This window comes from Calidris pugnax, unplaced genomic scaffold (assembly GCF_001431845.1).
Source record: "Calidris pugnax isolate Ruff unplaced genomic scaffold, ASM143184v1 scaffold28, whole genome shotgun sequence".
Taxonomy (NCBI): domain Eukaryota; kingdom Metazoa; phylum Chordata; class Aves; order Charadriiformes; family Scolopacidae; genus Calidris; species Calidris pugnax.
Window position 1 is genome coordinate 6,094,861 of NW_015090842.1, and position 17,529 is coordinate 6,112,389.

Sequence of the window (17,529 nt, forward strand, 5' to 3'; positions counted from 1 at the left end):
ATTTTGCCGAGGAGGAGAAAGTGAAGCAGGTGGGTAAATGTCCATTTGGAAGGTTTTGCTGACCGGTGAGAGGGGAGGAGGGCAGGAAAAGCCGAAGATGCCCACTGCTAGCAGTGGAGAGTGAAAAGGAAAAGGGATGACGTGGCTTTTTAATCCAGTTTGCATATCTGGGAAGAAGTGATTGCTGTGTGTGCTACTCGCTGCTACCTAAGCTTTCTGGCATTTCCCGGAAAGTAGAAGGGGGACGGATTATCTTTCAGAGATTATGTTTTGTTAGCAGTCACTACAGTGTGTAGCATTACTAGCTGCTTAATCCCAATTGGAGGTGGTTTCTCAGGTGGTGAGTTCTTCCGATCAGAGTTCTTCCATCCCTGAAATTACTGGCATAACGTTTTGCAGCCTTTCAGATGAGGCAGCGTCCTGTTTTCCCGGCGATGACCAGCTCTCTCGTGCCTGAGCGGAATCTAAAGGTTGTAGTGTCAGAGCTGGGGGGGGTTCTGCACAGCAGGTATGCTGCCTGGCTATCCTCCAGGGTGGCCTTGTGCACAGCTTTTTCTTTGGCAGACCTGGTCAAAGTGCAATGACGATAAGATTGTGCATGTTCTTTTTTTTTTTTTTCCTTTTTTTTTTTTTTTTTTTTCCTACACCCTATCTCTTCTCTGCAGTGGCGAAGTCATTTATTCCCACTGCAGGCTGAGAGCTGGTGGGTGTGAAGGGCTAGGCTCCACAGACACAGGCATCATGTGTGGAGGGCAAAGCATGTGAATGTGAAGGTATTAGGAGTCTGGATCAGTTCTGTAATGCAGTCAGTAATGGTAGGGCTCTGCACGGAGCAGCACACAGCAAGGGCCCTACCTAGGTGGCAGTTAATGTCACAGTGCTTTGTGTCTTCTGCTTTCTTTATGATGCATGCGAAATGCCACAGTCATACAGTGTCTGCTATAGCTTATTTATTTAATACTATTCCCCCCCCTTCCATGCACTGCAATGCAGTTAGTCACTGAAGGTTTGGGGAAGTGTGGAGTGGATATGGTACACATGTTCCTGCTTTTCATCTAGTAGTCTGCTTTTTTTATTTTTTTAATGGAATATGATTTTGCTGACTCCAGCTCATACTGCATAATCTCAAACACAGGAGCACATCAGACTTGCACCCCTCTGGAAACTGTGGGTTGTGCTGGAACACTGAGATCCCCATGTCCAGACAGTGTGTGTGTCGAGCATTTGCTGCTCTGGAGAAAAGGGCCAAAACTGCTGCAGCAGGCAGCCGTGAGGTCCTGCAAGGGGAGGAGACAGTTGTGCCTAAACATGTTCGAAACCTTCCCTCTGATGATGAGTCAGAGGCTGTTAAAGTGGTGTAGATCAAGCAGAGTGTCTGGCTCCTGCCCTAATTGTGGGAGTCCAGCAACCTCTACGTGAAGGTTTTTCTCACTCATTCTGCCTAAGAGGTGAAAGCAACTCAGGGGGGTTTGCAACCCCCTCCAGCCTGCAGTTAGGGCAGATCTTTCCTGTACATTTGGGACAACTGTGTTCAACTGTGTTGAAGCTGTTGAAGCTTTTCCTCCTTGTATTGGGAGGAAAAGGTATTATTGACTTCTGCTTCAAAAAAACCAAACCAAAACAACCAAAATGCTCATCAACAACGTATTTTAAAATATTTCTTCTTCTGGGGAGATGTTACATGGGATTTGCAACCCAAGATCGCAGCTGTGTCTCTACCAACGCTTTTTGCAAGTAGGGAGTGGCTTGTACTTCTGCTAGAAACGTATCTGCAGTCATAGTGAAATTCCGCATAGCCAAAGCAACATTAAAAACAAACCCCAGCTTGGCTCCCATACGAAAAATACGGAACAGCAATTGCTGTGTGCAGGATCAAAGCTGATGTTTTGCCAACCTGAAGTGTAAAGCTGGTGCTGGAACCGGGGCCTGAAGAATGGGAGCGTTTGCCAAAAGGAAATGGAAGCAGGGATGGAGGGTTTCGGGGAATGCATCAAAGTCGGCCGTGCCAAAAAACGTCTCCCCTGTGGACAGGTCTGATTACGAGAGTAACCGCATTAGCCCATGCAAAGTGCAGCTGGAGCCACAGTTGGCCTTTTGCGTTTTCTGGCTGGGGAAACGGCATCTCGAATGCAGGGCTAAGGGAGAGCTGGGTTTGGATCCGCCAGCTGTGCTCCTCCAGCCCTGTGACCTGGGCTGCGTGCAGGGATTGGAGAGTCAAGACACCAACAAAAACAAAGCCCAGTTTCTCTCCTTGGCAGTGGGAAGGTCTTCCAAAGACAACCTCTCCACACATAGGGGGCTAGAAGGAAGTCTCAATTTTTGAGTTGCTTTCAGTTTTTGGAGGCACGCACACTGTGTTTGCGCGCAGGTTTGTCTTCAGTGGAGCCTGTAAATTTAAGATCTGCTTGCCCACTGTTTTTAGTATTCTCTTTTCCCTTGGGTAGACAGTCCTTTCCTTCTCATCCTCTCATCCATCTTGTTGCTGAAGGATATCTTTGCAGTAGTCTTGAGCACATAGAAGGGCAGAAGTCCAGAAGGATGTTCAGCTGTGGCAAAGGAGGTGGAGATATGTATATATAGATATATAATATGCTTCAGGAGCAAGTTCTTCAGGGCATTAATGTCACAGCTGCCCGGTGTCATGCTGGGAGGTGAGGAGGCTGCCCTGAGAGCCCCCTCGTCCTGCTTCCACTTTGCACTTCTCTTGACCCAAGCAGAAATGTGTTTTGTCCATGTTTCATCCTTTTAAAATTCTGTTTGTTTCAGCATTCTTTTACTTCGCAGTGGTAATGTCCCAATGGTATCTGAGCAAAGGACAAACTGCGCTGGTGCGAAGTATCTGTGTGGTTGTTCCAGCTTGTGCATTAGTAACAGAAGAACCCACGTCACCGCTGCTGAACCCGTTGAACTCTGTCAGCTTTGAAAACAGCCTGATCTGAGTGTTTGGGGGTTCTTGCCTGGATTAGCTGAGATCTGGAGCAAGATGGTAGACACTGGTGGGGGACAAGCACAGGTGAATGAATGTAGACTGAAATAGGGGGTGGGAGAAGATGTTGTGTTGGGGAAGCACAGCAACAGGGTATCAACATTCAACTTGCTTGTTGGGGCCCCAGTGCATGTCAGTGGTGCTTTTGCTTAGGGGTGCCATGGTCTAGCAATTGGCCTGGAGGCCTGAGAACCGGAAGATCTCAGTTCTGCTTATATGACCTCAAGGAAATTACCTTGGTTTTCTTGCTGTGTTTCTCCTTCTTGCCTTTAATCATCAAGACCGTGAGCTGCTCAGGATGGAAACTGCCACTTGATATATTTATTCAGGGCATAGATTCATGGGTGCCAATCTCAGTGCAATAAATAATGGGGATTTCATCAGAATCGTTTTTATATGAATTGGCAAAAAATGAAGTGTTACTTAGACCTTAACTGGGTGAGAACCAGGAAGTGTCTAGCTTATAACATTTCCCTCCAGTTCTTTGGCTTGTTGCAAGGAGCTTGGGGACAAGCGAGCCTCAACCAAGGTGATTTCATTCAGAGGAGCAATTGAAGCAGAGAAGTTGATGCACTTCAGCATTTAGTACTCGGTAGAATGAAAAATGTAGAAAATACCTTAACCTGAAAACATGGTAGAGTGCAAAAGTTTGCTGGTGCCGTTTTGCAGCTATTTTAGAGAGCAGCACATTAGTCTTTTTGTGCAAAACCTTCAGAAGGTTGTCAAGAGTTTGATTACTGCAGCATGAGCAGTCTGAAGTCCTTGATTTGGAAAAGTTTCTATAATCTAATCCTGGCCCCAGCCCTTTGCCTGGAATGGGACTTCTTACAGACTTAGTCTTTTCAGGGAAGTTGTTTTTTTTCCTTCCTTCATATTGGTGAATGTTGCAGGTAGGAACTTAGTACAGAAGGCTTTCAATGGTTCCACCTGGTGATTTAAGCATGTCTCTGGCTATCAGGGAAACTTCTGTTAGCAACAAGTTATTATTACGTATTTTTCAGAATACTATGAAATAAGTGATGCCTACTAGTGTTAAAAGCAGAATATGGATCCAGCTGAGTTCTGAGGTTGCCATGCCATCCTTGTTTTCATGAAGGTAATGAGTTACTAGACAAAATGCCAGCAGGTGGTGCTCAAGAATACATGGTACAGCTCCTGGGCTTTGGAGGACAAGCCAAACAAGTGTGTTGAACATCGCAAGCAACTCTTCCTCTTTCTTGTTACCCAGGGTTTTAACAAAGTGTTCTGCTGCAGCGGAGAAAACCGCCCTGGTGTCTGCTCTCTGTGGGTTCTCCTCCCTTCCCCCTGCTCTGTGTATTTCCATCCAGCAAGAGGCACCCCCACTTTACACAAGCGCCGTCAACATTAAACTGTAACTCTAGCTTGGCTCAGCCATCCCCGCAATGAGCTGGGGAGGACCTCTGTGCGGGAGGGTGACCTTTTCCCTTCTGCTGGAACTGCCCTGGTTGCTCAGCGAGAAATAAACAATTGCTGGCACACGCAACCCTCAAAGTCAGCGTAGGTTCCTGCAGTAGCTCTACCTTCTCCAGTAGAGAAGCGAAGAGTTGAGTGTTGTTGCGTGGTAAAGAGCTGAAGAGCAGACAGCTAAAATTTAACAGGCTATTCTGGATTAGGGTTGGCAATTAATTATTTTCAATAGAATGAAGATAGTATTTGCTGATGGGAAAACGGGTTCCCAAGAGTACAGAACGTTTTCTGGCCACCAGGAGCAAAGTAGGGGTGAAATTTGGTCATCAAGAAGGTGAACTTCATCATGCCCTTTTTGGGTCAAGTGCACCAGCTGCTTTACGATGTTCCTGACATGAAAGGTCTTGCTAGGGCTGGAAAAGACAGTAGTTCCATGCCTTCAGATTTTGTCCTTTGTTCTTAGGTGTCAGCTAAATCAGTGTTACCATTCTCGTCCAAGGAAGTGGTGTATGAACAAGGACTACAGGGTGAAGCCATTATGGGATAGAAAAACATACTTTAAGTTGTTACTTAAAAAAGCTGAAAGTTTCCTAGGCTCTCCTGAGCTTTCTGCTCACAGCAGTGTTCAGGAGCTTTTGAGCACAGATGGCAAAAAGACTCTTTACAGGTTTTTTTCACATTTGCTTGCTTAATAACACTGGAAAAGTAATTTTTCACATGTGGATTTCAATTCCTCCTCCTCTAAAAGAGGATTGAGACTTAGGTCTTTGGGTTTCTGCAAGACTTTAATTAATTAGAGGGATTTGAGAATGAAGGATGCCCTGTCAGTATCACTTATTCCCCGTGCTGCTGCTTCTGGGTACTTATTAAATTCAGTGGTTTTGCTTTTAAAGTCAGCCTAGCAAGATTTTTGGAATGACACGAGCTGTGTGGTTCTGGCTGGTCAGTAACTAGGAGGGTCAAATTCCAAGTTGGCATGTGTTACGCGGCACTCACATAAATTGTCGCGGGAGCTGCTGTTTTTAGTGAAACCCCAGTGAAACTGGGTTCCCACCCCAGTATTTTTCTTGTACGTGCTATTAACGCAGAACGTTGAGTGAGTATTTTCAGAAACCGAAGGCATCTTTTACACCTACATCCCAGGGGGAATGAACTCCTCGCACGTGTTGACGTGCCTGGTCACCGATACGGGTCTTTACCAGGCAGCTTTGCTTTTTAAGCTTGTGAGTGATTGTTTCTCCTTGCTCCGGAGTCAGCGCAGGTAGAATAGAGCAGATGGCTCAGTGTTGGCTAAGTGCTTGCTGATACACAGCAAATTGCTTCTGTAACCGACTGATAGGTTTCAGGCTTTAATTGAGGCTTTCAGCAAGGCGCTCAACAGTGAAAAGCATTCTGCTGAGAAAAACAGCAGCGTAACCATGGGCAAAGGTTCAGGATAGCAGAGTTCAACCCTCTTGGGGATGGCTCCTCTAGTTATTTATTTATTTTCTGCTGCTTTCCCACCATCATTCAAGACTTCTGTAATGTCGCTTGCGGATTGCAGCTCAGTCTATCAGTGCAGCGCAACCTTTTGTGCTGAGAACGTGAAGCAGAGGCTGATAAGTTTGGATTTTCTGCTTGCGGGCAGGCTCAGCCTGTCTGCAAAGGTAACTGTCCCCTGATGCTCCCTTTGAGTCGCTGTCTGCCTGGTTGGAGCAGCAGCAGCTTTTGTAGGTCTCCCTCGCTCAGCAGGGAGTACAGCTCCTGCTGTCTGTTCTCTTATGTACGTCAGCACCGTCAGAATTTTATTTTTTAATGGACATCTCTAAAAGGGAAAGGAAACCTCCCTTGCTCCTCCTTCCCCCTGAGCAAGAGTGGATCTGACAGCGGAAGAAAGATATTTGTGGTAGGGTTGTCTGAGCAGCGTCCTGTTGGGCAAGAGGGTTTCCTTCAGCAGCCCTCCCTTAGGCTGAAGGAGCTGCTCTCCAAAATCACGTCCTCGCTGGCCCAAGTGAGGGGCAGCCCAGAGCAGGCAGGGATGCAGTAACTAACCCCATGGTTTAGCTCTCATGCTCCCCCCCACCCCTACTTTTTTAACCAGCTTTGATTTTGATTTATTTGTAGTATAGACCCAAAGGATACATTTTGGCATGGAAAATGTATCTGTTGAGCTGGATTTGTTTAGTGTTCCCCAATTAGTCAGAAAGGAGTTGCTTCATGTTACAAAGCTGCCTGGTTGGCTTTGAAGTTCAGATTTTATTTAGTGCTGGAGTGGGTCTAACAAAAAGACCCTAAAAAAACCCACAAAGGCACTACATGAATAGGAGAAATTCAACTCTATGATTCAAGTTTCTTAAAGAGTCTAAGAAATCTGTGATGATGGTAGAAGTAGTGCTGGTAGCTTAAAAATGCTGGCAGACCCTCTCTGCCCCAAGGAGCTCAGAAGTACAAAGATTTTTGCTCACTTTTGAAATCTCACATGCATTTGATAGCGTCCACAGCGTGTTTTTATGTTCCTTTAGCTTTTCAGTGGCTTAAAATGCACTGAAAGTGTCAACTGCTGCCAGCGTGCTTTTGTACTTGCATGAATTTAATTAAAAAGACAATTGGATTGCTTTATCAGCCTTTACACGTCAGCCCGGTGCCACTCTCTTCTCCCCCCTCTAACAGTGTTGACAAACAGAGGGCGTTTGAAATCTGTATTTTTCTGTATTGTTCTCTTCCTTCGTGTTTCGGAGAGGGTGCGGGGGTGACTGTGTTTGGTGGTGGGTGTTGGATCTGCTGCCGTGGTGGGAAGGAAGCAGCAGAGAGATGGCCTGTTGGGACGGTTCCTGCAGGGCTGTCCCGTGCGAGTGGAGGGGGAAATGCCGTGTTAACGGCAAAACTCCAAAACAAAACAAAATAAAGCAGACCGACCCTTTGCAAAGTCCTTTGCCTTTATTACGCTGATGATCTGTAGCCCCAAACGAGCAGCTGGATCTGCAAGCTGCATGACATGGGCAGTTTTTTGTGATTTTTCCTGGAAATGCTGCCAAGGGATGTAAGATCCATTTTTAGTGCAAAACACTGATGTTGTTCTCATGTAAACAGAGAAGTGCCCAGCCTCTGTCCTTTAGTAAACCTGAGGAGGTATCCAGACTTCTTGACATCCCTTTGACCAGAGGACCAGATTCGCACACGGAGAGGAGCGGAAGGGCATGTGAACGAAGCAAAACGCTTCATTCTGGTCCTGGTGGTTGCTCTCTGCCAGCCCAGCAGAGCTCCTTCCCTGCCAGCTCCGTGGCTGGGCACTGCCTCCAGCCCTGCCTGCTTTGGCAAGCCTCTCCTGGTTCTCGTGTGCGCTTCGTGTCCTCCTCAGGGGTGGCGTTTAAACGCTCGTCATCGTTTTCTCGAACTTTCAGAGTTTCATCAAGCCACCTCTGGGAATTCGGGAGGGTGGGTTCTCTCTAAAGAAAGCTATTTATAATACAAACCAGCTTCTGTACCAGTCATTTGTGGCAACATGGCTGACGAGGAGGTAAGAGTTGTCTTTTGCTTTTCTGGCTGGTCTGTGGACGGGGCAGTCGGAGAGATAGCTTGGGCACAGCCAGAAGAAATGCAGGGGCATGCCAAGGGCTGGGGCAGATGGGAGCAGGCAGTCAGGAATGCCTGCCTTCAGAGTGGAAATGCTGTCTTGTGGAAGACTTAGAGAATTTACGAGTGAGTTTATTGTACAACTGGAGGGTGACAGCGTGACTTTGCAGGATCTTCAGGACAGAAAAAAAAAAAAGCCTATGGGTCTACTGGAATTTTTCACTATGATGAATTGAATTTAATTCATTCTGAATGTGAATTCACTGATTAGCAACGTAGAATAAAGTACTTGTAGAATGATGTTTTGATCTCCCCCCTCCCCTTTCTTAATGACTAACTTATGAAAGGACCTACAGCTTTGGAAGCAGTGCAATAGCAGGTATCTGTTACTAGCCTGAGAACTAAGGTGTTTGCAAGAGGAGATGATGGAAAGAAAGATGCTCTGTAGTTTAAAAATTTGTTTTAATATAAAAAAGTGTCACAGTTTTTCATTGATTCCACAGAAGAAATTGGTTTAGACACGTGAGGTTTTCTTTTCTATTTAAACATTTTAACTACAGCTTTTCACTAAACAGAGAAGGCAAAACTCAAAATGCAGAGCAGCCCACTTGACAATTGCATGGAGGAAGAGCATATCCAATCAGTTTTTTCAAGGGGTTTATGGTGGTGTCAGTGTGACCCTTTCATTTTTCTTGCAGAAAAAGATTTACAAGTACAAGAAGGTGCTCAGTAACCCCAGCCGCTGGGAGGTGGTGTTGAAGGAGATCAGGACGTTGGTGGACATGGCACTGACGTCTCCGCTTCAGGATGACTCTATTCACCAAGCACCACTGGAGATTGTCTCAAAACTGCTCTCAGAGGTATGACCTCAGCAGGTCTCCTGCAAGACACTGTCACATTTAGACAAGAGACAAACAGTTAAAAATTCTGTTGGGTGGGTTTTATTTTAACATGGGCTGTCAAAATTCTGCCTTTGAGTCTGCTCGTGACTTCTGCTGACTTGAGTGGAATTTGTACTTGCTGGGGAGAAGGAGAATTTGACCTGGGTTGGGTAGATCTCTAGAAACAAAACAAAACACATTTCTCTTGAGGTTTTTTGTTGTAGGTGGTAGTTATTTATGGTAGATTTATTAGGAATTTGATTCATGTCTTATCTCAAGTCAGTGGTAAAACTCCCCTTGACTTCTGTCCTTTTGGTTTTGTTTCCGTGACTGATACTTCTTGTAGCAATATGCATATACCAATAAATTCATCGAGCAGCTATTTTATTTTTACCAGTTCTGTCAAAGAAAAATATTTTCCTTCTTCAGAGGTATCTGTCCTCCTTTTATAGCATCTATTTCAAATAGTTAACTTTTCATGGACAGGAAATGTAACACCAAGTAGGTTTTTCATGTCTTAGTTCTGATTTGCAAAGATTTGTGATAAGCCAAAAAGTTGCCAGCTATTTTTCATGCAGTAGGCAAAGGTCGTAGCAACTCACAACTTTGTAACCTTTGAATGGATCATAGAATGGTTTGGGTTGGAAGGGACCTTAAAGATCATCCAGTTCCAACACCCTGCCCTGGGCAGGGACACCTCCCACTAGACCAGGCTTCTCAAAGCCCCATCCAACCTGGCCTTGAACCCCTCCAGGGATGGGGCAGCCACAGCTTCTCTGCGCAACCTGTTTCAGCATCTCACCACCATTGTAGGTGGCCACCAAATTTATCAAACACTATTTTCCTTTAGTGAAGCTTCTGTAGAAGCTTTTCTTGTTGCCCTTGACATCCCTGGCCAGATTGAACTCTATCTGGACTTTAGCTTTCCTAGGCTGATCCCTAACTGCTCGGAAAACTTGACCATGCTGCTGAAAAAGCCAAAAGCAAAGCCTGTGGTAGCATAGGTGACTTAAAATAGATTTATTAGCTTTTACTAGTTCCATATTTGAAGAAGGAATTTCAGGAAAACTGCAGCAGATAGTTTACAACAATACAAAAGTATAACAACATATGTTATACAACACCACAACAATCCTTTTACTAATTTTTGTAGAGAAATACAGCCTGTCTTAAGAAACCATTTTTAAAAAATGTATCCCTAGCTCTAATTTTCCAACTGATTGAGACCTACTCCGACATCCTGGTGTTTGTGTGTTCAGCTTTTAAGGCTGGGGTGGCTTGAATCTGAATGTGCTGAGGGAGAAATGGAAGCTTGCACCAACCCCTCATAGCAGATAGTCTACCGCCTTATTTAAAAAAAGGATTTTATTTTGGTCAATTTTATTCTGAAAATAAGCAGTTGCAGTTCTGAGCCTTTCTGCTTGTGTCTGGTGGTAGCCAAGAGGACTGTGTATGCTGATGTGCCAACTCAGTGTACTCTTTGCTCATACGTTTCTTCTGTTCAACTCTTTCAGAACAACAACTTAACCACTCAAGACCACGAGAGCATTATTGTGGTGAGTATCTTTCTGTCAAAATCTGAGGATGAATCTGTGTTGTTTGATAACACTTGTGTTAATGCTTGCCTCTGCCCCAGTGAAGTAGGGCAAATATGAAAGCATTTCTACCAGTGCTGGTGAACTTCAGTAGGATCAAACCCATTTGTTCCACTGTTTTTTATGTGATTTTGTCATTCCTCTGTTCTTGTTTCATACATGAGTAACAATTAAGTTTCCTCGTCAACTTACATGAAACAGCACAGCACGTTGAGGGTTAATCCATCTCCCAAAATGGTTTCCTTACTGGGCTGCACAGTGCAATGTTCATATCTATGTATGTACTTTAAATAGTCAAACCCCATCATTTCCAGATGTGTCCTATAATACCCTTAGGCCTAGTAGTTTGCTTGGGGGCTAGTGCTACCACATACAGAATGTCTCCATTCCTGATGGTATGTGAGCAAGTGATTGTTTTTGTAAGTGTGGATATGTGTATGTGTCGCTGCAGTTTAACCCCCTGCTTACATGATCGATAAAAATATCCTCTTCAACTTTTTTCTTTTCTGTAGGTTGCATCTATTTAGGCATAGAAATAAGTGGATCAAATGGCAGCTCTCTTCCTTGTGCAACAGAAAATCTTAAAATCTCAAGAATTTATCAGAGAGGTGGAACTTGGTTCCCCATCACTATAATTGAATCGCAGTTACTGGCAATTTGCAGGAGATTTTCCTGCTAATCTAATCTAGAACCTCACCACCACCTGATTGTATCGCATCTCCATGACTCTTTCTGCAAAATGAGAAGGTGGCATGTAGCTGCCAGTAGGTGTGAATTGTGTTTAACTGCTGCTTAAGATGCGATTTTAGCTGGAATCAGTCACTGAGATAAGTTTCTGAAGTGGCATTTGCTTTTCTTTGAGATCTGCTATAGCTTTCTTTTTACTCTAGTACCAAGGGTAATTCAGGCCCCCAGTTGCAACTGTTTGTTTTGGGGAAGGATTTTTCAATAAAAGATCATAGAATGGGTCGGGTTGGAAGGGACCTTAAAGATCATCGAGTTCCAATCCAAAGATAAAAGACAGCCCTTCTGAGAGCAGGCATATTGGACCATGTGGCCTCCAAAGGTCCTTTCAGCCTACATTATTCATTAATTCTGGGTGATGGCTTCTTCAGTCCAAGTCCTGCCCTTCTGTAGGTTGTGCCCGAACCACTGAGGAGATGGCAGTTTCTGGGCACTCGGAGCTCACTGCCATTACACAGCTAACCTGTGCTATTCTTAGGAAGTATTGCCAATACTGTGTATTTACATAGTAGCTTAAAAGCACACAGTGATTTGCTCTGCAAATGGAACCAGCTTTCTTTCTCTGGATGGTGCTGGGACAGATCAATACTACAATGGATCTGTTCCTGGTAAGGAGGGGAAGCACATGGTGCCATGGCTGGGCAACATGAGACAGCAAGTTTCTGGTTTTAACCACAGTGAACCTAAGGGAAAGGTGCACATAGGGTGCTTTCATGCTGTCACTCTTCTACACTGACCATACAGGCGGAGCTGTGACCCGCTTGACCCTCTCTGTTGTGGTTATTCAGTAAGGACTGGGATGAAATAATAAAGCTGCTTTTTCTTAGGCTGAGAACCAGCTGGTTACATCTCTGATGCAATGGTCCTCTGACAGTTATTGGTCAAGTGTAAGCATTTGGTGATTTTGCAGTACATGGCTCCTGTGGTTTGGCAGGTCCTGTAGCAAACACTCCAAAAGATGGATTCAAGGAAGATCTTTAGCTCAGGTGTTGGATGGAGAGTGAGGATAGTCTAGTCTTGCTGAATAGTGTCACATTCTCCATCAGTCTGCTGTTGCTGGACCACCACCAGAGGAAGAGTGAGCAGTTGCAGGAGGATGACACATGATAATGAACAGAAACTTCACAAATGTTATGTGTAACCAGAACAGATCTTTGCAGATGTGCTTGGGTTTCATTGTTGAAATTCACATTAACCTTGACCTGTTTGTGTGTAAAAGTGGCTATTGTGAAACACAGTCATTGCAAGCAGACTTGCCAGGGATGAAATCCTTAAGGAGATGTGAGGGAGAGCAAAAACCAAAGCAGGCTGCCTTAGTAGAACTCCTGATGTCATCCAGATAAAATATCTGGTGTTTAGTTGCTGAATACAAAATGTCCTGGCTGCTGTGTTTAGAGTCTTACTTCTAAATGGGTACTGGGAATCCCGTTAGCTCGAGACTGGAAAAGCCCCAAGGCACCATCACGTAGAGAGAATACATTGTTCTAGTACCATTTTCTGATTTACAAAGGAAGTAACAACAGCGTTAAGTTCATTACACCCTCTGTGGCAGGTATGACCTCTAATGTGTTTACCCAGCACAAGCACATTGGTTTGCGTAGCAACGGAGAACGAATGGTCCATCTCAACTTTCATAAAGTTAGGTGCTTGATTTTGATGAATAGGGTCCTCCAAGGTAAGAACAGTGCTACGTTGCTTTCAGTGAGTTATTTCTCACAAAAAGAGCTTGAACCCTTTTCATAAAGGATGTGTGTGTGTGTGGTGTTTTTCAGTTTTGTCTTAGGGAGATGTTATACCTGAGTGAGCCAGAATCATCTTTGCTGTATTACACCTGAAAACAATTGGTCTGCTCTTGTTTTCATTTAAACCACTATAAAAATTGTACTCCTTTACTGTATTTTATGTGTTTACACTGATGTAGTTAGAAGCAAAATTTTCCAGAGGATTTGTAGCAGAGCTTGAGCTTACGTGTAAAATACAGCCCACCTCTAATTTATCTATTAATGCTTTTGTCCTTTTTTTTTTTAAAAGTGAGTTTTTTTATTTTTCAAGAAAAATATGTCCCTGCAAAATCCTTACTTGAGTTGCAGCCCTCTAATTAAATTTTCTCTCCTTCTCTCTTTTTTTAAAAGGCAATTGCACCTTTGCTGGAAAACAACCATCCTCCTCCTGACCTCTGTGAATTCTTCTGCAAGGTATCAGAATGACTTTGCTTTCTGAAATCTCTAGTTGTATAGGAGTGTAGTTCTTTGAGAGGGTGGTTGGTTTTGTTTTTTTTTCCTTTAACTCCTTACCTCATGCTCAATTGATTGCAGTTCAGAAATAAGAAAATAAGTCAAGTTTCAGAAACTCCTCTGACTGTTGCATTTTTATAGGCCAGTCTTAGGGTCATATCTAGCCTCAGATATTCCTGGGGTTTTCTCTCTTTGCTTTTGGTCTCCATCAGAGGTGGGCACCTCATTATCTTTAAATGTGTGGGATGGGCTGTGTATAGTTGCAGGAAAGGAAATAGGTTGTGAACTTTTCAGAACTAAAATGAACAAGGCTGATGTATCTTCAAAATTGACCCTGCTGTGAGCAGGGTGTTGGACCAAGTCCTTCCCAACCTGAATTACTCTGACTGATACATTATGGTTGTATGTTTTAGCCTGTGATGGGAGAGTGGCTTGTAGCTGCCCTCCAAGATCCACCACAGGTTTTCAGCCTGCATCCCAAGGAAAGGAGGTTTGTGCCATTACACTGCCTGTGTCTACATATCTTTTTGTCCCCAGCCCCTTTACTTTTAAAACCGTTGGCTAGTTTCAGCCAAATTTCACAAAAAGGGGTAAACATCCCCAAAATACTGCATTCTAGTGAGTTTTGTGAAGAACAGGCAGTAGGGAAAGGAACTCGTGTAGCTTGACCTCCCATGGTAATTCCTGTTAGATGCCAGCTAATCCATAGGAGAGAGGAGTTTTATGAGTACCCCAGTCCCAGGAAAGATTAATTTAGCCCTTGGATCTTGGATTAATTTGGGGGTAATCCATGCATGGGGTGTGAAGCCAGAGGAGACTCATCTTCATAATTTCTGCAGCTCACAAAGCCACTTGTTGCTCGTTACAGCACTGCCGAGAGCGCCCGCGGTCCATGGTTGTGATAGAAGTGTTCACACCGGTGGTACAGAGGATTCTCAAACACAACATGGTGAGTGCACATGTTATGGGGACTTGGTCAGTTTGGAGAAGTTTTACTGTGATACCTTTCATAGTTAGCAGCTGCTCTATTGTCCATAATGAACAAAGCACGGTGATACCTAAATCTAACCCCTCCAAACTGTGAATGCTGCATGTGGTCATGTGTTGCTTTATAAATGCAGAACTAATAAGCGTTCAGTGGGACTTTCAACAGTTTCTAAGCAAAGCCATGGTTTGAGGAACGTTCCTTTTGGCAGCAGTGCCAACATACGCAGCTCCAGCTCTCTCTCACCTGGCTCTTGGCTCCTTACTCCCTGCATGCCATCCTTGTAGCTATAATGGTTTAAAATCAATTAAATATCAAAGTCTCTATTCTGATTTTGTTGATTTCAAGCGGAGGCCCTCAAAATTTTTTCTCTTAAGACACTCCCAGCTCTCTGGATTTCCACTTTTTCTTTAGACTCATGTCCAATGAGTTCTTACCTTGGTTTTCTGAATCTCCTTATATTTTTCTGCTATTCTTTTTTCTTGTTCCAGGAGTTGGATACTCTGTTGTTTTATGATTGTTTTCATCCAGGCTACTTTCTCTCTTCTCATTGCTGATCGATTCTTTGCTAGTGATTGAAATAAATGCTAGGAGACTGCCCTGCCAATTTTGCTTTCTCCACTCCATGTACCAGATTCCTCCCCCTCGCTCCCTGACTCTGAAGATACTCTTACACAATCCATATTCCTTTCCTGAGAGAGGTCTGGGTGTTTATGAGCCCTCCATCCTTTGTGGTGTATTAAGTTTCCTGCCACGGTTTTTAAGTTACATAAAGAAATTTTACTTTATAACGCTGTGGCAGTGGAACAAATAAAAGAAATAAAATATTTAAGACGGTTGACTTGTTCGGGATCTCAAGGATGGGTCTCATACCTCTGTAACTACACAATCAACTTATTTTCACTAACTGATATAATTTTAGAGACCACCCAGTGTCCTGCTGTGTACGGCATGAACCTGGTAGAAAACAGTTCATATTTCTTAATTTCACAACAGTATTATTATTTAACTCCTTGAGTTTACAGAACAAGGTAGAAAGCCCAAGATTGCAAAAAGGTCATATTCCTGGCTCTGTGCCTGCACTCTGCAGACATGTAAACATTTTTGAATATTCTGTAGTGTTCAGTGAAATATTCTGTAAATGTTATTCTTGGATTCCGGTCTGATTTTTTTAAAGCATCCAGAGCTCTTGAGGGGTCTCAAATAAAATCTAAATGCATAGTGTAATGCTTGTATTTGGTTAGCTTCAGAGAATTGGGTATATTTACCATACTTAACATTTGCAGATTGAAAATCAACATGTCTGTACCGCAGTGTGTAGTCAGAGAATTTACGGTGTCATATATTAATTGGAGTGGATTTGGGCACTTTACTGCTCTCCAGGGACTTCTGTACTGAATAGTCTTTTAGAGAATGTGTGTGTGTGCATGTAAATAAAGTTATCCTTTAGGGGGACAGTGGCGTTGGCAGTAAAATTCATAACCTTAGGAGGCCTCGTGCAATTCAGTGTGCCTCGAGCAGGAGACCCAGCTGTCTGTTCCCACCTTTTGGTCCCACCATTCCCTCTGTGGTCTTTGATATGTTCACAACAAGGTTTGTTCCACAGTTTTGCACCTATAAAATGGGGAAAGAGTGCTTCATTTATCTATCATGTTAAATTTCCTCAGGGCAAAGATAGCTTTTTGTCTTGCTGATGCTACAGGTTAAGTGCAGGACCAGAGACTATTGTGTGCTGAGTTGTTTGGGGAGTGCTCAGCAACCTCTCAGTACCTTTGGATTTCAGCTGTTCGTAGGCTCAGCCCAAATGTTTGAGTATAAGCACTGTTGTTTGGGGTTTTTCAGGAGCAAACAATATTGATTGCGTGTATTGTTCTGTGCCTGATACGGTGACAGGACATCATACTGTATTTAGAGAGGTATTTTATTTTAGAGCAGTCAGCAATGACATGCTCTTTATGATCTCTTGGACTTTCATTCTAGTTTCAGTTAGGACATCTACATAAGTAGAAAAAATTAATAAACAAATTGCAACTGCAAAAGTTAACTTTCAAGGAATGTTCATGAAATTAAATGTCACCAAACAGTATACGAAGCATACATGGTCTCATACCCTTGAACCAAGCATATTTGCACCTGCCGAGAGAAGTTGTTAGAAGTTTAACGTTTTTAATTGTAATACCAACTGTGGAATCACCCACAGTCCCTTTGCTGGATGAAGTTATTGGGTAGCCATTCAGTACTATGAAATAGTGACACAGACTTGAAGCAGATATTGTTCTGCCTAGGCTTGTATTCGTATTTTTGGTGATTTTCTCTAGCTGTAAAACATACGAGACATTAATATAAGTTGTGCTATAGAAGTGCCTGAAACCAATATAAATAATTGAAGATTTCAGTGCTTTGGGAGTGTATTTTTCCTTTTACAGACTACCAGTTCATTACCACTTGTGGCAGGCTGGATGGGCCTTTGAGCAACCTGGTCTCCCTAGTGGGAGGTGTCCCTGCCCAGGGCAGGGGGTTGGAACTGGATGGTCTTTAAGGTCCCTTCCAACCTGAACCATTCTATGATTTCTTTAAAACTTCAGTTGCCATTTATTTTTCAGAATGACTCTTGTTCCACAGCCAGCTGCTCGGGGGATAACTGGGAGGGCTGGTTTGTCCTCAGAGGGCCTTGATCACCTCTTGGAAATTGAGCTTTGTAGTTCTACAACACCTGTGTAATAAGGTTACACCTGCGTAAATGTGAAGAAACGTACTGTGGAATAACAAGCACCAGAGAGCATATTTTACTCCTTTCACATCTAAAAATAGCTGATGCTGTGAGGACATGCAGGATTTTGGTTAGCAGGTGCCTTTCTGACTGAAGGATTCAAAGAAAGGGACTGTTGAGCTCACCTGTCAGATTCACATCATAGCCGGAGTAAAATCCCTGGAGAAAGAGCTGATCTCTGGTTTTATACTGGATCACTTACCGATCGCATGTCAAAAAGATTTTCTCTAAAACCAGAATAGATATGATGTCTAACATGGAAGTAAAAAAAGAAATGTAAGTGTAGGTAGGATTTCTTTTTTTTTTTTTTTTTCATTAAACGCATCTTTTATTTCAAGGTAGGTACGGGGGGAA

The 17,529-nt window shown here is 43.6% G+C and overlaps 1 protein-coding gene across 1 annotated transcript in view; it reads left to right on the forward strand.

Annotated features, from left to right (window-relative positions):
* Nucleotides 1-17,529, forward strand: part of CMIP (c-Maf inducing protein) — a 65,093-nt gene that overhangs the window by 20,065 nt on the left and 27,499 nt on the right. Inside the window, exons 4-7 of the mRNA XM_014942143.1 lie at nucleotides 8,665-8,826; nucleotides 10,362-10,403; nucleotides 13,319-13,381; nucleotides 14,289-14,369. Coding sequence (XP_014797629.1) covers nucleotides 8,665-8,826; nucleotides 10,362-10,403; nucleotides 13,319-13,381; nucleotides 14,289-14,369 — 348 coding nt within the window. The remainder of the gene's footprint in view (nucleotides 1-8,664; nucleotides 8,827-10,361; nucleotides 10,404-13,318; nucleotides 13,382-14,288; nucleotides 14,370-17,529) is intronic.